The sequence below is a fragment of the Aulonocara stuartgranti genome (assembly GCF_965226115.1).
Source record: "Aulonocara stuartgranti genome assembly, chromosome: 3".
NCBI lineage: Eukaryota > Metazoa > Chordata > Actinopteri > Cichliformes > Cichlidae > Aulonocara > Aulonocara stuartgranti.
Genome location: NC_138941.1, coordinates 44,484,900 through 44,503,438, shown reverse-complemented (window position 1 = coordinate 44,503,438; position 18,539 = coordinate 44,484,900). Strand labels below are relative to the sequence as shown.

Genomic DNA, 18,539 nt, shown 5'->3' with positions numbered 1-18,539 from the left:
TGGGGACACTTTTCTAGTAAAATGGAACTCTGAATATCTCATTTGTGACAGTGAACGTTATAAAGCTTCCATTGCTTGAGCCACAGCAATAATACTAAGGGTAAAGCTCTAACCTTTTTCCATGCCACACCTAGTGGGATGTTATTACACTTAAGTTATGACTAATATAGGTGTGTGCTTGGCCTCACCTATATTTACATGAAATAACAAATAGCCTGTCTGGTGTGTACTTCCTCGAACTTACACAGTTTGCAAAGCACTATCATGCGAATTTGTGATAGAAATTAAACTTGATTGTAAACAAAAAAAGGCAAACCACACTTCATTTAAACATTTTATTCACCTTAAAGCTGTGGAAGGTTGCATTATGCTGCAACATGAGTGCTCAAGTAAAACCCCAGTTATAGTTAATAAACACCAACAGATTCTGGCCCTAAAGTAGCAAATGAGTTGCTTTAAAAAAAGGATGGGGTGTCAGAGTAACGTGAAAAAAGACAAGAGTTCAAGTCCGGCACTGGCAAAGTTACATCCTTCCAGTAACTGAAACACAATTGCTTTTTGCCAGGGAAAGATAGCCGTTGTCCTCCACTGATGGCACTATTGCTGTTTGTGAGCTCCTCCAAATATCTTTCCTCCAGATGAACCCTCTTACTGCTGGCAATGGTGTTGAATTAATCAGAGCCTTCACTTGCTTTACCCCACATTTCCCTTATTCCCAACTGTATGAAAAATTTTGACACAGTGGCCCAAGGCAAAGTAAGCGAAGAAAAAAGAAATAGGCGCCTAAATGACGGAAACCGCTGAATAAACCTTTAATAGTCCCAAAAACCTCCAAATAAAAACAAATTTATGTACTGCCTCCTAAATATGTGAACATTATATGTAATGTAACATTATCAAGAGGTAATTAAATAATCAAATGTTCACATAAATATCTGCTTATTAAGAAAATCTTACGAAAATTCAGTAAAAGCTTTTCTTTTTTCTTGGACAGCCTTATATGTTCTCTGTACAGCTTCTAAAGGTGACTCTGCATCCTTAGCGGCTTCATTTCCAGTGATGCCTCCCATTACACCTCCTGCTACTGCTGCTGCCAAACCTACTGTCCCAGCAGCTACTAGTGCTGTTTTTCCTACTGTTGCAGCAGCAGACACACATGCTAACATTTCTGTGACACTCATCTTCACAGATTTCACAGCAAATTCACACAATGTTACTACACCAAAAAAAGCACCGAGCAAAGCTCCTGTTGCAATCCCTGTCGTTTGGATCAGAAACCTCTTAAACACACTAGTTTTAGCCTGGTTTCTGATCTCTTCTGCAGTTTTATCTGGCATTGAGTGTCTAATATGCTCTACCCGTTTCTGTATTGCCGTCTCCACATGTTGCAGCATTTTATTTGTGTAGTAACCTCCGTTTTTTTCCACCACCACTTTTTCTATTGTTTTCAGCAACTCCTCCAGCTGGAACTGGTTGCTCCTGTAGTTGTTTAGCTGGTTGTTGTTCCAGTGTTTGTTATCAAAGACGTAACACCGACCACCACACTTTGACACCAGATCACTCAGATTTTTGTTCTGACTGACAAAATCTTCAATTTTCATATTTTTCTTGAGCTGTTCACCGTGAGTGAAAACAACTACAGCATATTTTAGAGCTTCTTCTGAGAAATACTGAACTATCTTAGTGACGACAGCCTGCTCGTGCTCTGTGAATTTACCCACTCGAAGCACAATGAGAAAAGCATGAGGCCCAGGAGCACACTCTGTCATACAGCTCATTATCTCAGGCTTCAGATCTTCCTCAGACCTTCCTGTGTCAAAGAAACCAGGGGTGTCAATCAGAGTGATGCTTCTTCCACTGACTGTTTTGGTTTCTGTTTGGCATTTCATTGTTCCAGAGTTTGGAGAGTCATAAGTGGCAAAGAGCTCCTCTCCAAGAATGTTGTTACCCAGGTGACTTTTCCCAGATCCAGTTTTTCCCAGCAGGACCAACCTCATCGTTGTTGAATCTAGAGGAGAACAATGACTCTGTTAAGTACATTTGTTTCTTACTTTTTTCTCCCTTCTTAAAAAGGTGTTTTGGTTATGGTTTGAAGTTTGAAACAGGATGCAATAGATACTGAACCGTTTTAGTCAGATACAGAATCAATATTAAATGATAAGATGAGAACACTGGTCCACTAAGGAAATTTGCTAGGTCAAGCCAGTGATTGGTAAGGTTAATGCAATCATTTACAAATTGGCTCTTTGATGATTTTTTTTTCCAAATGCTCTATTAGATGTCACAATTTACTATTCATGTTTTAATGTAGTCCCTTTAAAAAAAAAAAAAAAAAAAAAAAAAAAAAAATATAATAATAATAATAATAATAATAATAATAATAATAATAAATATATATATATATATATATATATATATATATATATATATATATATATATATATATATATAAATAAGCACTGTCGGGATTATTATCTGTGGATATTTTCTACACCAACCTTGATCTTGGTCTTTATGGTGAACACCTTCAGTGAATTTGTTTTTTTGGACTGAGCCAAATGTCTGCAAAGACAACAAATTATTACATTAGTAAGAGTTCCTTTATATATTCATTAGATGCAGAGGAAACAAAACGTGATTGGTGAATTATTGATACACATTATGTTAGCAAGTAGGAGCATAAATTAAGTTTTGTAAAGCCCAGTTGCCGTTCGAAAAAAATAAATGCTACACCAAAATTTGGTGTCAGAAAAGAATGATATTGGCAAACAAGATGACTTTTAATACTGTCACATATATATCCCATTGTACCACATGAATTTCTGTTGTGGTGTTTTACAATTTCATTTTTTCTAAGCACAACAAAATCAATATCAGACTTTAGTGTTGGTGGTAATTTTTAAAGAAAAAAGTGCTTTGTCATTACCTGATCTGACTCGTCATCGGGGTGAATGACAATGTGGATCAGGAGTGGTGTGATGCCCACTCGTTCCTCTTCAAATACATGAACTTCCTTCTTTAAAGCCCTCACCACCTCACTGACAGGAAACTGCAGTGCCATCCCAGCACCGAGGACGGGAAGAGCGACAGATCTGAATCCTTTCTTCTCACAAGAAGATAGGATTGTGTTGATGCCCATTCGAAGAACCTATAACACATAAGAATACTGGATTAAGACAAATGGCTTCATTAAAAAATGTCCTCACAAACAGACAGAATAATAAAATCCCTCCTTTACTATCTCACCTGGACTGCAACTCCGTCTGGGTCACCATCCCAGGGAACAAGATTGAGGAAGAAGACTGCATTAGACTGAAGTCCAGGTAAGCCCTCCAGCAGTACTGAGTCACCAGGCATTGTTTCATCTTCCTCTTCCTTTCTAAACCTTGTGGTCAGCTGTGGTCCAGCTACTTCAAACAAAGCATTTCCAACACGGGTAGAGAGAGGATCATGGCCAACCATAGGAGACACCAAAGCATCCACCTAGGAGAAGAGCAGGAGATTTGGTGGGCTTAGAAAATGTGTTTTATTGCAAGGTGTTGTTTATTTTAATTACAGCAACATTTCTCACCTGTTGGCTCTCGATCGATCCCTGAATAACCTCCATGTGGACTCTGCCTCCAGGAGCTCTGGCAGTGGCTCCTCTTGCTGTATCTTCATCAGGTGTATCTATCCCTTGGAGAAGCCTGTCACATGCTTCCTGCATGGCCCTCACCGCCTCCTCTCTGTTATCAATCAGGATGATTTTCCTCAAACTTCGACCTCCCACACTGCCAAAGTCCTTCACAGCAGCAACAGTTGCTTCAGTGCACACAGTGAGAGGAACCCCAGACACACCTGAGCTGATACAAGGAATGGTTATGGACTGAAACTCCATTATTTCTGAAAACTTTAAAGCACAATGCACAGTTTTCTCCAGTAACATCTTATCTCTGTTACTTGCTTTTCCACCTACAGGCCCAACTGCATGAAGCAGTTTCTTGCACTTTAAGTTACCCCCTGTGGTCACTACTGTGTCTCCTATGGGAATTTTCCCCAAACACTTCACTAATTCATCACTCTCTCTCTGTATTTCAGGACCACCAGCTCGACTCAGTGCAGCAGCAACACCTGCAGAGTGCTCCAAGTCCTGATTGGCTGCATTTACCAGAGCATCAGCGTGTTGCTTGGTGATGTCACCCTGACACACAAACACCTGGAGCCCATCACAAAGGCTGTAGCTAGCAATGGTTGTGCTTTCCTCTCTTAAACTCAGAGATGCCATATCGTCACGTAAACTTGAAGGTTGCTCAATGTCTAACAACCTGTCATGAACCAGAGACAGTTCTCCAACAACAACAGCCATCCCAGACTCATCTGTGTACACCTTCACCTCACCTGCAGTCTGACAAGAGCTGCTGGACTGAACCAAAGCTTCAACTTTGTCAGGGTTGACCTCATAATGGCAAAAGTAGCCACCAAAGAGAGCGTCTACCTCAGCTTTCCAATCACTAACTTCATCTGCAGCACCAGGTTGAGAGAGCCTCCTGACTAAAACTCTCCCCTCCTCACAGTAAAGATCAGCAGAGCAGGCTAAACAGGCAAGCATGTTCTCAAGTTCTTGCTGAGCATGTGGACATTCTTTCAGGTAACGAAGGAGATAATTATCAACGTGTAGTTCATACTCTTCATCGCTTGGTGGAAGAGACGAGGCGGGAATGTTCTCAGGAGTCTGTGATTGGGAAGAAATGCAAATGAGAGGAGGTATCAATCTGTAGCAAAGCTGATACATCATAATAATACTGAAGTAAGAGGTTACGTCAATGTTTTTATCATATGGACAATGTTAATTCCATATGAAGCCATAAAACTTTGATTAAACTTATTTGTGAAATTTACCTCTGCTGGAGTGGAAGTAGGGGTGATGAAATGAGAGGTGTCGTCACTTTCCAGACTTTCTCGGACTGTGATCACCAAACGATGATCTCCAAGCTCCAAAACATGCTCTGATCTCTGAAGGACTCGCTGTTGATCTGTAAACAGATATCTCGAGCTACAGACTGAATTTTTTATGTGACCCATTTTCCTTTTAAGTTTCTTTTTGCCTTCTTTTTATTCTTTCTCCTGATACCCAATAAATGCCTATAACAAACTAAAATTTAATTGTAAAAGTACATACCAAATGCAGGAAAGACAATATTTTCCTGACTCTACATAAATTATAGTCGCTTGCTGAGCTGATTGGAAAGTCCACTTCTGCTTTAAGGTCTTTAAGGTCTGTGCAGCTGACTTTACTTCCTCTTCTACTAAACATTCAAACAGCAAATGAAATTAAAACTGTATTTGTATTTGTTTACACTGCAGTAATCTGGTCATCCCATCTATGCAATGGCCTATTCACAGACAAAAGTTCAAAAGTGGTGGTGGTACATTGTACGCTGCTTCTGTAATGTAATGTATAGCTTGAACTTGACATTATGACAACAACTGACCACCAAATGTTTTGTAGCATTAGCAATTTTCACTTTCGAGACAAACTGTCAATTCACAATTCCTCTATATGTATATGTATATATATGTATGTATATATATATATATGTATATACATACATATATATATATACATACATACATATATATATGTATATATATGTATATACATACATATATATATATACATACATATATATACATATATATATATATATATATATATACGCTGGATAGCGTAGTGGTTAAACTACACGCCTTTGGAACAGAGGATCGCAAGTTCGATTCCTGCCTGGGGCGTCTGTATCCAGTAAGGGTCCTAAGGCTAGACCCCCTATGCTAAGCAAGCCTACCGCAGACATGAGCGAGACAGATAAATATGAAGGCATGCCGGCTCGGACGTCGCCCGGATCAACAAGGTCCGCGTCAGGTGTTGAGGAACCAGGGCACCCTGACGAAAAGTGGGCTACTGGAACAAGAAGGCATCGGTGGGCAAGGGACGAAAACAGGGCGTTGTTGGAATGCTACTACGCAAGTAACCCCGGCGGAAGGGGCTACATGAATAGGATGAGGGACCTATGGATTCTTCGATACCCAACATCCACAATGATGGCGAAACAACTAGTAGCTCAGTGTTCCAACATTCGAAAGAAGGGACTGCTCTCACAGCTAGAGATTGACGAGGTACAACACAAATGCTACGGCAAGGAGGAGTCAGGACGCCAGGTCAGGGGGGAGATATCATCACCCCCACCCGAGATTGGGTACATAGCCCCAAGTGCGATAGGAGAAGGATCGTTGAGTGCGAGAGGAACTGACCTGAAAAATAGGATCATGGCCAAGCTTGAAACCTGGATCCCCCGTAGCCGGTTACCAAGATTACGTGAAGTACCCTCAGAAGGTCTGCTAGATGATGTTAATGCAGCACTACGGGCAATACCTACAACCACGATTACCGACACTAACAAGCTGATCTACAATACGGCAGCAGTGATCAGTGAGATGCTTGGCTACAAGTTGAACAGCCACAAGGGGCAGTACCCTCCATGGAGAAGGAGGCTAGAGGGCAAGATCAAAGTAGCACGGAGGGAGGTTAGCCAACTAACGGAGTTGCAGAAAGGTGCGACAAATAAGGTGCCTAAGAAATACAGCAAGCTGTCCATACCTGAGGCCTTGGAAACTGCCAAGCAAAGACTCACAGCCTTGGCCAGCCGCTTGAGGAGGTACACCAGAGAGATAGAAGGCAGGAGAATAAACCAGCTGTTCTCCACAGAACCAGCAAAGGTGTACTCTCAGTGGCAAGGGAACAATAAGAGAACAGCACCACCAAGGCTGGAGACGGAGCAATACTGGAAGAGCATATGGGAGAAGGATGCAACCCATAACGGCAATGCTCAGTGGCTAGAGGATCTGAGGGCAGACCACAGCGACCTCCCTGAACAGGGTCCAGTAACCATCACAGTGGCAGATATCCAAGAAAAGGTCTCCAGTATGAAGAGTTGGACAGCACCAGGGCCCGACATGGTTCACGCCTACTGGCTGAAGAAGCTGACTGCACTCCACGAGCGTCTGGCAGCACAAATGAACCAACTGCTAGTTAACGAGAGACACCCGGAATGGCTAACTGAAGGCCGGACGGTCCTGATCCCCAAGGACCCCAAGAAGGGACCGGTCCCCTCCAACTACCGACCAATAACCTGCCTCAGTACTACATGGAAGCTCCTGTCAGGCATCATATCGGCTAAGATGAACAGGCACATGGGTCAATACATGAGCGGGACACAGAAAGGAATTGGCAAGAATACCAGAGGTGCAAAACACCAGCTACTGGTAGACAGAACAATCAGCCGAGACTGCAAGACCAGACTGACCAACCTGTGCACTGCCTGGATTGATTACAAGAAGGCCTATGACTCAATGCCCCACAGCTGGATACTGGAATGCCTAGAATTGTACAAGATCAATGGGACCCTAAGAGCCTTCATCAGGAACTCAATGGGGATGTGGCGTACAACACTAGAGGCCAACTCCAAGCCCATAGCACAAGTTACCATCAAGTGCGGGATCTACCAAGGAGATGCTCTGTCCCCACTGCTGTTCTGCATAGGCCTGAACCCCCTCAGTGAGATCATTAACAAGACTGGCTACGGATACCGACTACGGAACGGAGCAGTTGTCAGCCACCTCCTGTACATGGATGACATCAAGCTGTATGCCAAGAGTGAACGAGACATCGATTCACTGATCCACACTACCAGGCTATACAGCAATGACATTGGAATGTCGTTCGGACTGGAGAAGTGTAGTCGGATGGTAACAAAGAGAGGGAAGGTAGTCAGAACTGAGGGGATTGAACTACCAGAAGGCAACATTGCAGACATAGAGGACAGTTACAAGTACCTGGGGATCCCGCAGGCAAATGGGAACCATGAAGAGGCCGCTAGAAAGGCTGCAACCACCAAGTACCTGCAGAGGGTCAGGCAAGTCCTGAGGAGTCAGCTGAATGGTAAGAACAAGATCCGGGCCATCAACACATACGCCCTGCCCGTGATCAGGTACCCTGCTGGGGTAATAGGCTGGCCAAAGGAGGAGATAGAAGCCACTGACATAAAGACAAGAAAGCTCCTGACCATGCATGGAGGGTTTCACCCCAAGTCCAGCACCCTGAGGCTGTACGCTAAGCGGAAGGAAGGGGGCCGGGGACTGGTGAGTGTCAGCACCACAGTCCAGGATGAGACAAGGAACATCCAAGAATACATTGGGAAGATGGCCCCAACTGACCGAGTGCTCAGTGAATACCTCAGGCAGCAGAAACCCAAGAAAGAGGAGGGAGACGAGGAACCATCATGGAAGGACAGGCCCCTGCACGGTATGTACCACCGGCAGATAGAGGAGGTGGCTGATATCCAGAAATCCTACCAGTGGCTGGACAAAGCTGGACTGAAAGACAGCACAGAGGCACTAATCATGGCAGCACAAGAACAAGCTCTGAGTACAAGATCCATAGAGGCTGGGGTCTATCATACCAGGCAAGACCCCAGGTGCAGGCTGTGTAAAGATGCCCCAGAGACAATCCAGCACATAACAGCAGGGTGCAAGATGCTAGCAGGCAAGGCATACATGGAACGCCATAACCAAGTGGCCGGCATAGTGTACAGGAACATCTGTGCCGAGTATAACCTAGAAGTCCCGAGGTCAAAATGGGAGACGCCCCCAAGGGTGGTGGAGAATGACCGAGCTAAGATCCTGTGGGACTTCCAGATACAGACGGACAAAATGGTGGTGGCTAACCAACCGGACATAGTGGTGGTAGACAAACAGAAGAAGACGGCCGTAGTGATCGATGTAGCGGTTCCGACTGACAGCAATATCAGGAAGAAGGAACACGAGAAGCTGGAGAAATACCAAGGGCTCAGAGAAGAGCTCGAGAGGATGTGGAGGGTGAAGGTAACGGTGGTCCCCGTGGTAATCGGAGCACTAGGTGCGGTGACTCCCAAGCTAGGCGAGTGGCTCCAGCAGATCCCGGGAAAAACATCGGAGATCTCTGTCCAGAAGAGCGCAGTCCTGGGAACAGCTAAGATACTGCGCAGGACCCTCAAGCTCCCAGGCCTCTGGTAGAGGACCCGAGCTTGAAGGATAAACCGCCCGCAGGGGCGTGCTGGGTGTTTTTTTTTTTTATATATATATATATACACACATATATATACACATATATATATATATATACATACATATATATACACATATATATACATATACATACATATATATACACATATATATACATATACATACATATATATACACATATATATACATATACATACATATATATACACATATACATACATATACATACACATATATACACATATATATACATATATATATATATATTTCCCCAACAGCTGACACCTATGTATGATAAACCTACCCTTTTTATTTTTGAAAGCCACACTGTAGACATTTTTGTCCACTCTCGTCACTGGTCCGCACTCTCCTCCACCTGATCTGCGTCGAATGCTGAAATATTTTTGTAATCTTGTTAGATGTTCTTCTTTAAGACAGTGACACTCTAAGAAAACCGAGTGCTGGTAAAGATCACCCATCATCCCGCTATAACTCAACTATACACAAGCAGCAATTTGTAAGAGCTCAGCAGGGGCGGATCTAGAGAGGTGGCATAGGGTGGCATGTGCCACCCTGAAGTGATCTCTTGCCACCCCTAGTGCCACCCTAGTTTTTAATATAACATTGTTTATCAAAATGAGATTGCATTAACACTTTGAGCCTAGCTACAGTTAGCACTGAAAATAAATTCCAAAACTGAATATATTGCATAGTGTTACCCTGAAGCGCCTTGAGGCGACTTTTGTTGTGATTTGGTTCTATATAAATAAAATTGAATTGAATTGAATACCCCCCTCCACCACTAACAAATGGTTCAGCCCATAGTGTGGACCAGCTTTATTTCCTGTTTTCAGTAGCAACCAATGCCTATGATTGTCCCAGAGCACATTTGAATCAACACAATGGACATTATACACACACACACACACACACACACACACACACACACACACACACACACACACACACACAAATATGTATATACGTATATATGTATGAGAGAGAGAGAGAGAGATGTTGTGTTGAGCTCTTGAATAAAACTCCCGCTCAAGCGATAACGTGGAGCAACAACAATCTTTCTTTAATACAGCTTACTCTTGTGCTGTTTTACATGCCACACACTTCCCGTTGAGTGGGTAAGTACTGCCACCTAGTGGCGTATGATGTACATCAATATAGATTACACCACATCCCCCTTACTGAAGTTAGGCTGGTACATTCTTTTGCTCTTCAAACAAAACATAACTGCGTAATATTTTTTTTCAATACAGACATACCCCAGCATTTCAGGAAACATAAACTCTTACACTCTTAACACAAGTTAAACCTTCTTGTCCTTTTAAACATGCTATTCTCAAAAACAAAACTTAGCATTTCGAAATACAACTTTTCCCTTTCCAAACAATTAGCTTCACAGATCAAGTCTTTTTGGTTTAATCACTTCCCTACCAGACCGGGTTCTAACCACACCTGGTGTATGGGGTGCGCTTGGCTCAGAAACGGTCTCTATAGGGGTGAACAGGATCTGTTTTGCTTCGGTTTGAGTCTCTGTGGGATCGGCACAAGATGACTGCGGTTCCTTCTGAGGGCCCGGTGGCGCCTGTGTCCGGCAGCCTTGCCTCTGTCAGTGCGCCCCAGGGCAGCTGTGGCTACAATGTAGCTTGCTATCACCAGTGTGTGAATGTGTGTGTGAATGGGTGAATGACTGAATGTAGTGTAAAGCGCTTTGGGGTCCTATGGACTAGAAAAGCGCTATACAAATGCAGGCCATTTACCATTGTCCCTTGGGGTCCACTGATGATGTACGATCGTGGAGTTGGGTGGACTGATGTCACTGTGCCTTGTGCTTTTGCATCCGTGATCCAGACTGGTTGCCCTGGCAACAATTTATCCAATACTCTTGTTCTATGTCTTTTGTTAAAACATTCAGTTTGTCTCAGCCTTTTCTCTCTCTCAGAACGACAAATCTGCTGAAAATCAGGCAAACATGGCTCTAAGGTTTCAGGAAGCATTGGTAAAGTAGTACGAAGCCTGCGCCCCATGAGAAGTTGAGCCGGGCTGTAGCCATTCGCCAGTGCTGTTGTTCTGTATGCCAGCAATGGCTTGTATGGATCGCTGGCTTTCTTGAGGAGATTTTTGATGGTCTGGACACCCCTCTCCACCTCGCCGTTGCTCTGCGGGTACCTGGGACTAGAGCAGGGCGATATGGCCAAAAACGTTTATCACGATATATATTTGAAAATTTGCGATAACGATATAACTGACGATATAATTGATGCGAGACAAAATACAACTCCACAACATTACTAGCGCAAAAAGACAACCTTCCATTTATTTTCACTTAAACAAGAAGCTGGTTTTTATGTACATTAAAGCTTTATAAAAATTTAACAGTGCAAATGCAAATTCCTTGCTGAAAGTTTAACCAAAAGGCATTTCCAGTAGAAATGGGCTGACATATCCTGAGCATAACCATGTATAATATCCACTGAAGTTAAAAAGAGGTGCTTTGTACGGAGCCCTCCAGGGGACATGGGAGAAAAAAAAATTAGGGAGGAAAAAAAAAAAATTAGGGAGGAAAAAAAAAAATTAAGACGGACTTTTGCGAGATCTCGCAATAAGTATTGCGAGCGCTCGCAAAAGTATTGCGAGATCTCGCAATAAGTATTGCGAGCGCTCGCAAAAGTATTGCGAGATCTCGCAATAAGTATTGCGAGCGCTCGCAAAAGTTTTAGCCGCATTCTTCGGAGGCCGCCAGCTCGAAGCCGACCGGGAGGTCGAGGCACGATGTGCCGGGAAAGCGGTGTTCCTCCCGGCTGTAGTAGGTCTCGACCGCCCGTTAGCTTCGAGCTAGTGGCCGCCAGCTCGAAGCCGACCGGGAGGTCGAGGCACGATGTGCCGGGAAAGCGGTGTTCCTCCCGGCTGTAGTAGGTCTCGACCTCCCGTTAGCTTCGAGCTAGTGGGTGTCAGATCTCCAAAAACCTCGGAGCTCTTTTGCAAATATGTGATGTCTTGTAAACCGAGCAGGTATCTGACGTTTACACAACTACATTCACGCCTCAAAATATCTTAAAAGTGTATTTTGTGACCCAGAAAGAGTAATATTACAACTAAGTAGCTGCCGCCATTGTTGGAGTTTTGCGAGATCTCGCAATACTTTTTGCGAGCGCTCGCAATACTTTTGCGAGATCTCGTTGTTTTTTTTTTCTTCCGTAATTTTTTTTTCTCCCATGTCCCCTGGGGGGCTCCGTAGCTTTGCAACATTAAACTGCAGTGTGCAGTACGTATTTTTTGGACCATAAAGTGCACAGGATTATAAGGCACATTAAGCGAAACAAAGCAGTCAGATAAATTAAACTTTATTAAACTCATTCTTCTTGCTTCCTCCACTTCTGTACCATTGATCAATTAATGTTGAATTCTCTGGCAGCTGCTCTATTCCCATGTTGTTGCAGTATATTAATGACTAACCTCGTATTGTGGATGGATTATCTCAGTTGTTCTCCTGACTGAAGTTTGGTCCGTTTACAGCATCCTGCCATGCGATTGCATTTGTCTCTAACTATCAGGAACCTTAACATTAATTTTTATAAGTGGAAAAGTGTTAGTGTTCGTCCTCCAGCTTCACTGTTTATGCTATGCTAACATAGCTGTGTCGCTAGCGATCACATCATTATATACCAGCTAGCCCAACTTCAGTAACCCTACAAACGTCACTGCTGTTTAGTTTCCTGTCTTCATTTATGTTGGAAGTGATAGCAGAGCTGTACGTTTGATTTTTTTCCAGAAATCTCTCAGTCAGAACGTGCTATATCATGCTTAGGTAACTAGCGAAACTAGCGAGCTAACCTCCGCTAGCTTCCTGCTAACTTCTAACTCTGTTAAATGTAATAAATTTTGTTTTCATGGATGCCTGGAAGTTAAACTTCATAGTTACACCTGGTAAAGCAGCAACGCTGATCGTTTTATTAAAGATGAAAGAATTTAGAGAGTTAACAACTCTCAGTGATGCTGCAGTGTTGTTTGACCTGAAGATACGGCGTTTAGGACCCAGATTACTCCCAGATTTAAGAGCATATTAGTCCGACAAATACGACAATAACGACGGCCGCTTGCATGTTCTGCAAAAAAATGTGCTTTGTCGTGTATCTGACGGACAAACACCAAACCAGTTCCACATCACTGAAGTTGCACCATTTTTACAAACCAATTCTGGTTCATCTGTTTCACTCAACAATCGGCCATGTGCGTATGAAAACAAAGGCACTGCGCATGTGCGTTTTACTCATATTCTATCGCGATATTTCATTTTCCTATCGTTGCCTAACATTATACCGGTATTACCGTGAACGGTATAATATGGCCCAGCCCTACCTGGGACTACTGGTGACATGCTCAAAACAGTAGTCCTTTGCAAAGTCTTTCATTTCTTGACAGGCAAATTGTGGGCCATTATCTGTAATCAATGCTTCAGGTATTCCATGGCATGCAAATATTGACTTTAAATGCACAATCACATTGGCTGAACGAGTTGGGCTGAGTTGAGCAATCTCGACATATCTCGAGAAATAATTACTACCAACAGAGTTTTTGTCTTTTAGTGTGAACAAATCAACTCCTAAATTCTACCATGCCCTCTCAGGTAAACGTATGGGCATAAGAGGTTCCCTCACATTAACTCTCTCCTGTATGCACAGCCTGCACTTAAGGACAAGTTCACTGATCTGATTACTTAAGCCTGGCCACCACACTGCTTGTCGGGCACGTTCTCGACACTTAACTACCCCTTGGTGACCCTCGTGTATTTTGTCCAAAACTGCATTTCGCATGTTTGCAGGTATGACCAACCTTGTGCCTTGCAGTAGTAGTCCATCGTGTACACTCAAAACTGCTCTTTCTGACCAGTAGTGTTTTACCACTCCCTGCAGCTGGTTCCTGTCAGGCCAGCCCTCTGCACAGAACTTCATGACTTGGGAACAGACGCTGTCAGACTGTAGCTGCTCACGGAGATCTGCAAGGTATTTGCTGCTAGTAGGAAGGCTCTCCAGCACTGCGTCAACGTAAATATCGGTGTCCTCCATAAGATCATTGTCTCTGGGCATCACGCTGTCTGCCAGCGGTAACCGTGACAGCGTGTTGGCTGTGGTGAGGCTTTTGCCTGGAATGTGCGTTATAGTGTAAGAATACCTCATTAGGCGCATGCGGAATCTCTGTATCCGCGGTGGAAGCAAATCCAAGGCTTGTCCTCCAAGTAGGCTCACAAGTGGCTTATGGTCGGTCTCAAGCTCAAAGTGTAGCCCTAGAATAAAGTCACTGAATCTTTCACAGGCCCAGGTGAGCGCCAGCGCTTCTTTTTCCAGCTGAGCATAGCGCTGCTCTGTGGCTGTCAATGATCGCTAGGCATTCGCAACTGGTGACCACACGTCATTGTCTTTCTGTAGCAAAACTGCCCCCAACCCGTATGAAGAGGCATCTGCTGAGATCTTTTGGGGTTTGTTTGGGTCGTAAAGCTGCAGTACTGGAGCGGATGACAGTTCTTCTTTTAAACTGCTAAACGCGTTTTGTTGCTCGTGCCCCCAATACCACATTTTTAGTTGAAAGCAAGTCTCTCAGTGGTTTGTCTTTTTTGGAGAGGTTTGGGATGAATTTCCCCAGCTGATTCACCATTCCTAAGAAGCTCCTAAGCTCACTCACGGTGCTTGGCTCTGTCATATTCTGCACCGCACTAGTTTTGTCAGGGTCAGGACTCATGCCTTCAGATGACACAATGAATCCTAAGAATTTCACTGCTCTTTTGCCAAACTGACATTTTGACATGTTCAGGGTGACGCCCACCTTCTCTGCATGGTCGAGGACAGCGTGGAGTCTCATGTTGTGCTCCTCTCTCGTGGATCCCCAGACCAGGATGTCATCCATGTGGCACATGTGTAACACTGATGTAGCGCTAATGAAGTAATACAGGCTAGGGATTGAGTGTGATTTTATGGTTATTATTAATCAGAAGATTTAGGGACGCCACTGGAGCTGATGGGCAGTAATTAATAAATACACACAACACAAAAAATGGTTTTGCAGGTACCATGTATTTAACCAAACCCCAAAAAAGAATAACAAGAAAAGAAAAACTTAATCACTCCTGCTGCAGCTATCCAATTAATCAAAAACCCAGTGAGGGTACACAAAGACAACTAAACAGATTTATCTGGCTTATACCAAGCAACACAGGTTCTCAAAAAAACAGTTCCCCCATAAACACCACATGTTAATATCAAATCCACTGATCCACACTGAAGTCCATGAGTTTAATCTGAATGTCCATGAGAGATGTCCAAGCGCTATTGTCCATAAATGAAAGGAATGGTGTGTATGATTGCGGAAATCAGTGTATTTGGAAAATGGGGACAGAGCGTTGTCTTTGATAGCTTCCTACCCAACCGGTGGAAGCGTCAATTGCAGAATGTGTCCTGCTCCTAGCCGTTCATTGGCTCGCCATCCTTTTCCATACCCCAAAAAGGTTCACCTGGCCTGCATTAAATAAACAAGGCCAATAAGAAATCACAAGAATAATACAAAAATGTCAGCCAATTAAGCTAAATACATTAAGTTATTCTTGTTCCTGTGTACACAATTTATAAATAAATAAACAAACAATATATTGGTTAAATATAATATTTCTAACCAATAAGGATTTAACTGAAAACATTTCAACTGCTACATACATACATACTATGTAGCTCCACAACATTTGTTATTCAACAACTATCAGTCAAATCAAAATCAAATTGTTTGGACCGGCAGCAGCCGATTAGGGTCAGCTGGTAGCAATACAAACAGTCAATTAAAAGTTCAAACTCACCAATTCCGTTCTGTTCAGTGCACAACAACATTATGGCTCTGGCTCACAGTAATCAGTAGTGATGGGACGTTCTGTATCGAGGCTTCGGAGCGTGTGTCGAGTAATGGAGGGGGCGTTTCCGCGAAGCGCGTATCGAGGCTTGCTTCATTTATGGGAGGAGCTGAAAATGATGACGTCCGAAGCCTCGCTGCCCGGCTGTACCACGTGACTGGTTCATGAAGCGGTTCGAACTTTGCCGCAAATAATCATTTTCCATACTGCCAGCATAAATATACACAGTATACTGCCATCACTACAATATACATGTTTTACACACTCCTTTTGTTGTTGACATTTACAGGCTGTGTGCAAAATGCCACACTCTTCAAATTCATGCCAGCTAATTATTTTTACGTCCAGTAGGTGTCCTGCTAGAGCAAATGAAGCTTCATGAAGCTTCGCGTTGGGGTGAACCAATTGGATGAAAAGCTCCAGTGCTTCATGGGGCTTCATCTGCCCATCACTAGTAATCAGCATCTAAGTTGCATAAGTTAGTTGGTGTTTAAAAAAAAATGCATTAAAACGGGAAAAGCAAATGTTTGCCAATACACACCTGCAACAGCTCTGTCACCTGGCTTGCCTCCACGCATCTGACGGGAGGAAGCCGGGACAGGCTTACTATGACCTACATGCCATCCGATTGGCTGAGCAAAGTCATGTGGTTGGAGTCATGCATTTGTGATGCGTTCAATGGCAGGAAATAAGTGCAGGAAATTACTCTGGGTTACACATGACTCCCGCGAGGCCGGCTGTCACTTCCGTCATCATCATGTTTTGGAAATGCTCTGATGCACTGGAAATACCAAATGCCAAACGATTGAAATGGTATCTACCAAATGGCGTAATAAGTGTGGTGAGGAGAGCAGATTCTTTGGACAGCGGTATTTGCCAAAAACCCATGTTAGCATCAAGCTTGGAGAAATACTGCGCACCTGTGAGCATGCCTAGTGTTTGGTCTACAGAGGGGAGGATATATCTTTCACGACACACCGACTCATTTAATGGTGTCATGTCCACACAGATATGGACTTTCTCTTTGTCCTTTTTGGGGGCTACGACCATGCCGCAACACCAGTCTGTGGGCTCTTCCACACGACTGATTACTCCCAACTGTTCCATCCTTTCCAGCTCTGTTTTGACTTTGCCCAGTAGTGGCAGTGGAACACACCTTGGCACTTTCAGTGAATAAGGTTTAGCGTTGGGCTTCAGCTTAATCGTGTATGGTTTTTGAACAAGCCCGAGCCCATCACATAGTTTCGGGTACGCTTTCTTCACTGTCTCAAGGTCAACATTGTCCATTCAGGCAATTAGTTTCAGTCTCACAGAAGCTGTCCTGCTTAAGAGAGCTACACGCAGATTTCTGACTACATAGATTGTCTCTGTAGTGCTCCTGTCACTGTAGGAAATGTCCTCCTTTGTAGACCCAAGTACCATCAGTGCTGCACCTCCTGGTCCATACAGTGGCTTTTCAGCTTTTTGCAAATGTTCATTTGGCTGCTTAATGTCTTTGAATGTCTCCTCTGAGATAGCTGTGACATCTGCCCCCGAGTTTAATTTAAATGTCATGCTTTTGCCTCTCATGCAGATGTTAGCAAGCCACGGGTCTTCTCCTGCCACCTCATGCACAGTTGTAGATCTACAAACTCTCCCGTAGGGTCCACGTTTTCCACAGTTGTGGCATTCTGCATTTTTGGCTGGGCGCATCTGTGCTTTTCCACATTTAGAACATGTTTTATTCTCTTGTTCTGTTATTTGTGGTTTTTGTGGCTTGAACTGCTTTTGGTCTCTGCTTCTGAATTTATTTGGCTGTGATTTTCTGACATGCACGGCATGCACGGCTGTTTTGTCCGTGCTGCTTTCACCTATTAGGACAGTTTGCTGTCTTTTTATTTCCTCAGATTGTCTCGTCATTGTGATAGCTTTGGTTAGGGTCAAATCTTTGTTGAGCTCCATTCTCTCCGACAGTGATGAATCTTTAAGACCCACAACGAGCCTATCCCTCAAAAGTTCATCGTGAAGTTCACCATATTCACAGTTTTCAGCGAGAGCATATAGAGCTGTTATGAAGGAGTCAACTGTTTCTGCTGGCTGTTGTACTCGCTTATTAAACCTTGCTCTTTCATAGATCACTTTCTTTCTGGGGACAAAATGTCTATCAAATGCGTTTCTGACCGCATCGTACTACTGGCACTGCCCGTCTGTTAGGTCAAGTCCCCTTAGCACGTCGTCAGCCTCGTCTCCCATGCAGTAAACTAATGTGTTCACTTGGTTAGCATCTGTGGAACTGTTCAGATTACTTGCTCGAAACGTCTGATCCACTTCTCCCATCCCTTGGGCTTTGCGAAGTCGAACAGTTCCGGTGGCTTGATGGTGAAAGTAGCCGCTGGTGGCACTGCCATAACCGGGCCAGGTGTCGCTGCTGCTGCCGGTAGCGCCGCCGCTTGCTCCGACATGGTTGTGTGTTTTCGCCAAAATCTGAGACACTGAATTACTGCTCTTTATTGTGAATATTTTAATTCTGACATTAAAAAGTCTCAGACAAATG

General features: G+C 43.7%; 1 protein-coding gene across 2 annotated transcripts; it reads right to left on the bottom strand.

Moving 5' to 3' along the window:
- Nucleotides 1-275: 275 nt before the first annotated feature.
- Nucleotides 276-15,600, bottom strand: LOC309701954 (protein mono-ADP-ribosyltransferase PARP14-like). Of its 2 annotated transcripts, XM_082526307.1 has the most exons (8): nucleotides 15,530-15,600; nucleotides 9,404-9,492; nucleotides 4,879-5,012; nucleotides 3,572-4,711; nucleotides 3,247-3,483; nucleotides 2,927-3,148; nucleotides 2,499-2,562; nucleotides 276-2,008 (listed from the first exon to the last, which is right to left on the bottom strand). In XM_082526307.1, exons 4-8 carry the CDS (start codon nucleotides 4,586-4,588, stop codon nucleotides 954-956), a joined length of 2,595 nt encoding a protein of 864 aa, XP_082382433.1. In that variant the 5' UTR covers nucleotides 4,589-4,711; nucleotides 4,879-5,012; nucleotides 9,404-9,492; nucleotides 15,530-15,600; the 3' UTR covers nucleotides 276-953. The 2 variants fall into 2 exon arrangements, with proteins under 2 accessions (XP_082382433.1, XP_082382432.1); XM_082526306.1 differs by lacking the exon at nucleotides 15,530-15,600 and having other exon boundaries at nucleotides 9,404-9,591.
- Between the last annotated feature and the right edge of the window lie 2,939 nt (nucleotides 15,601-18,539).

Coding starts and splice junctions, on each gene's coding strand:
- LOC309701954 (XM_082526306.1), bottom strand. CDS start 9,581: ATGATGGGTGATCTTTACCAGCACTCGGTTTTCTTAGAGTGTCACTGT. Junction 5,013..9,403: donor GGCTTTCAAAAATAAAAAGG/GTAGGTTTATCA, acceptor ATCTGTTTACAG/ATCAACAGCGAGTCCTTCAG. Junction 3,484..3,571: donor GATCGATCGAGAGCCAACAG/GTGAGAAATGTT, acceptor CTCTTCTCCTAG/GTGGATGCTTTGGTGTCTCC.